Source organism: Eschscholzia californica, unplaced genomic scaffold (genome assembly GCF_041429995.1).
Source record: "Eschscholzia californica isolate CP2 unplaced genomic scaffold, dmEscCali1.0.p SCAF_2, whole genome shotgun sequence".
NCBI classification, from domain to species: domain Eukaryota; kingdom Viridiplantae; phylum Streptophyta; class Magnoliopsida; order Ranunculales; family Papaveraceae; genus Eschscholzia; species Eschscholzia californica.
Window position 1 is genome coordinate 47,529,602 of NW_028238309.1, and position 4,187 is coordinate 47,533,788.

The 4,187-nt window shown below is 34.9% G+C and overlaps 1 protein-coding gene across 1 annotated transcript; it reads right to left on the reverse strand.

Annotated features, from left to right (window-relative positions):
- Window positions 1–394: 394 nt before the first annotated feature.
- LOC147558506 (copper transport protein ATX1-like) lies at window positions 395–3,864 on the reverse strand. Its single transcript, XM_086660189.1, has 3 exons — window positions 3,710–3,864; window positions 1,285–1,360; window positions 395–758 (listed from the first exon to the last, which is right to left on the reverse strand). Exons 1-3 carry the CDS (start codon window positions 3,716–3,718, stop codon window positions 598–600), a joined length of 246 nt encoding a protein of 81 aa, XP_086516315.1. The 5' UTR covers window positions 3,719–3,864; the 3' UTR covers window positions 395–597.
- Between the last annotated feature and the right edge of the window lie 323 nt (window positions 3,865–4,187).

Consider the following 4,187-nt stretch of genomic DNA (forward strand, 5'->3'; position numbering starts at 1 on the left):
CTATCATAACAATGGGACGATAACATATTATCAATTTAAATCCTCTCTTTTTGTTTCTCATCAGATTCTATTTTGACGAAAAACACTAGAATCTCTCTTCCTTCGTTAAGAGAGCGACCAAAACGGGAACCATAACCCTTGTTTTTATCTCAACTTTATTTTGTCAAACAATTTTACTCCCACTCGGCGACTGCCCTAATAAGATAGACAATGTTTCCTTCAGTAACTGGGTAGTAACAATTATGCCTCTACCACCACGGGCGAGAGTTGGAGTCGTGTTTTCCTTATTGTGGGATCAATTTCATGCAACTCTTGGAACTGAAAGAAGTTGAAGCACGCATAAATCGGCACAATAAAATGTTGCAAGAGGGAGAGAGGTAGAGAGAGCTTAAAATGGTGAAAATGAATCCTCCCAAATTATAACAATCATTCGTTTTGAGCATTACAAGACAGATGCTTTAAGATATAATACCTTGTAGACAACCGAAATTCAATAAACAGAAAAATGTAACAGCACCATTAAAGACACCATTGTTTACATACGAATACAACTGAAGTAATTTTTCAAGGAGAGATAATAGCTAATTTAAGTTTAGCTTATGCTTCGGCCGAAGTAGCAGTTGCTGGTGGTGCCTCAGCTTCCCAAAAGGCAGTTTTCTTTCCCGTCTTGGCAACAGTCTGCAGGATCACATCTGGTGGTAAATCAGTCTTCACTGTTACTTTCTGCTCCTTCATATCTATATCAAATGATTCCACACCTGTAATATAAAACCACCATTCAAGAATGAATATTAGATGTTTTTAGAAGTTAGCATATAAAGCCAGAGTATTCTTCATAATCTAGCTTCCCTACATTTTCTCAGTACTATTATAAGTTATAACAAGAAAATGAACATCAATTGTAGGTTTTGGCGAATTTAGACTCAGCTAGAGTAAATTAGTTCTTAAGTAATTCGATTTTTGTTTCACTGGCCAGGCGTGATAGAGCGTAAGAATGGGGGAGTTATGGAAATAAAATATGGGTTTTCAGTAATATCTGCCTTTTCATATTGCACCACCGCAAATTCAAATACTCAATTGACAACCTTCTTTCGGATCAAGATCATATTGGGGTGCAGTTTTTTCTATGTTAAGACTGCTTCCGAGTTCCTTGTTCAATATATTTACGGCAATAAAAGTCGGCAACAAAAATTGTAGAAGAAAAAAAGAAATGAGAAGCGGTCCTATATTACTTTTTGTTAACTTATTCTGGAGCAATACGATAGGAAGAAAAAGTATCGATACCTTCTGTCTTGGTGAGTACCCGCTTTACAGCACCAGAGCAACCTTCGCAGGACATAGCAACCTTGAGCACAACTGTCTGCAAAATAGAATGACTTACGAGTTACATAAATTTATATATACAATCAAGCTAGAAACCTTCTCATAGATGTCGATTGTAAATAGATTGCTTTCATTGTAGTATATAATGTATCAAATCCAAAACCTTACACTTCGTTGTGTTCTTTTGAAGTCAGATTTGAAAATGACTTGACGTCCGAATTGTCTCTTCTTCAATTTCAGAACATTTATTTTTTGTCTGACTCGAGTTATCCAACCAAACCATATGTTTTACAGAGCTAATTGCATGAGTGACATAAATACTCTTTTTTTAGTAACTTTTGATTTGTTGGAAACTCTGGGCACTAGGAAGCTAAGATATATTAGACACATGGTCACTCCATCGGGTAGAAGGTGAAAATTTGTATGTAACATCTCGTGTGTACTTGCACATAATCATGTTAAAACCATAAGAAACAAATATATGTTAATGTCTTTTCTGAAACATAATAATGGTTTCGAAAGGTAACAGCTGCAAGTGAAAGTAGAGGACCTACTGACCAAGAGCCATATCAGACTTTTCAGTCACTATATCCGATGCCTACTACCAGTGTCGGATATGTATACTAGTATACTACTACCCATTTCTATAACAAGGTTCATGTAAAATACTAAAACATAAAAAGACTTTCTGTATAAACCATATTCAACCTATATCTATTTATGTGGTCTTCGCGAGAACTCAATTAATCACGTCAACTTGCCAAAACCATCAAGAGGAGTAATTGTAGATCTTTAAGTTAACACGATGGCCTACCAAAGCAGTCATTAAGGAAGAAAAACAGATTACTCAAGCTCAACTAGTAAGTTAGTAAGTTTGTTTAACAAAATTATAAAATGGGATCTATCTATCGACAACTTAAGAAGTATTTTAACTGATTTCAAAATAAATGCTTTTGTATGTAAAAAAATTTGTACTTGTTATCCATCACCATTTCACTATTACCGCAAAGGAGTTTGGTATCAGAGTCCAGACTAAAATGATTTGGTAGATGATAATAGTAAGTTTTTCAAACTTGTATGGATGCCATAATACATTTTACCTTCCATTACCATGACTTTGCTAACTTATAAAACACTTAATACCAGTTCTTAAAAGCTTCTTTTCGCCACATAAGAAAGGGAAGGGTCCCGAAAAAAGTAGGAAATCACAAGAGTGGCTCTCCAATTTCCATGACATGATAGGATTTTCATGGTTACAAACTCCACGTTTTTCATCCTTACAACACAAGTTAGTATTTGCAGCTCTTTGTTTTCTATTGCATTCTTACAAATTCCATCCGTACAAGAAACTAGAAGAACTCCAGAACTAAGAAGAACAGACTTCAGGAAAGACAATGATATAATGAAGCGCGTATAGAGTTTACTACGTCCCGAAAGTGGACCAGGTCATTAATTCTGAAATCTTAACTATAAACAAACGCCATAAAGAACAAGCATGAGTTTATGGAATCATGGTAACTAAGAAACTAATAGCCCTATACTTTGAAGCGGAAGTCCAGTAGCATGGTAACAAAAGTTGCTTTCAAGTTGGTTATCTGGCTCATAAGTCATACCTCATGTCTTGAGGTATCCCAAGCAACACAATGAACAATTATGGAACCACTTAATCATCCCCAAAACACATGAACAAGAAATTTAAAACGGGAACAGAAGGACGCGAATGTGAACATATATTCTGGACTTTGCTCTGATTGTAGTATCCATCCATTAAACAAATGGTCAATAAAGGCACCATTCTAGAACCCTAATTCACGCCTACAACTACATTTCTAATGCTACCTAATCTTTATGCAAATTCTCTTTGCACAGTATCTGATTACGACAATCAAAGGATTACTAGAACCATTTTTCTTCAATAATAGAATATTGATTAGCATCTAAAATCGAGTCTTTCCAGTCAAACAATATGCAAAATAGCAGAACTAATTGACCCGATCCAACTAATAATTTAAATGAAGAAGCAAAATTTTAGTCCAATCATTTTCTGAATCGATACAACAATTAATTAAATTTGAAGTCCTAGTTAAATTTACCAAATTCAAAAATTAAGAATCCTTAGGGGGATTAACGCAGTGAAAACCAGATAATATTAAATCGAGATTGTCAAAAAATTCAAAAATTGATGAACTCCAATCAAAACAGATTGTCAACCCTAATCGAATAAAAAGATAACAAGGTCAATGAACTAAAAATCTAATAAACATAGACAAATTTGATCATAAACCTATTTAGCAAGTCGATACAAATTGAAAATAGGGAACCCTAGATAGAGATTATATTAATCTCTTAAAATAGATAAAGAGATTAAAGATTCAAAATTGATTACCTGAGCCATAGCTAGCGCACAAGAGAGAGAGACCGAGAGAGAGACCGAGAGAGAGAGAGAGAGACCGAGAGAGAGACCGAGAGAGAGAGAGAGAGACCGAGAGAGAGACCGAGAGAGAGAGAGAGAGACCGAGAGAGAGAGAGAGAGAATGATTGTTTCTGGGTTGAGTGAGAAGGTTTGGTGTTTAAAATGGGGGGATTCCCGGGGTTGGAATGTCAGCCGTAGCGTAGCTTGACAAGGACGCATAAAAAAAAAATTGGTGTACCAAAAGGACTCCTATTTTCCTCGACAAATTGAAGAATTTTTTAAGGTTTTAAAAGAAATATATATATATATATATATATTCTAACCATTCCACTCCCTCAACAAAAAAAAATCCATTTCACTTGAAAGGTCATTTTCTCTTGTTAGATATTTCTACAGGAAAGGTTGATGTTTTGAAGAAAAAAGAAAATTTTCTGAAGTACAAAATTTCAAA

Excerpts from the sequence above, each read along its gene's own strand:
- LOC147558506 (XM_086660189.1), bottom strand. Across the intron at positions 759-1,284 it reads GGTACTCACCAAGACAGAAG|GTGTGGAATCATTTGATATA; the intron begins GTATCGATACTT and ends TTTATATTACAG.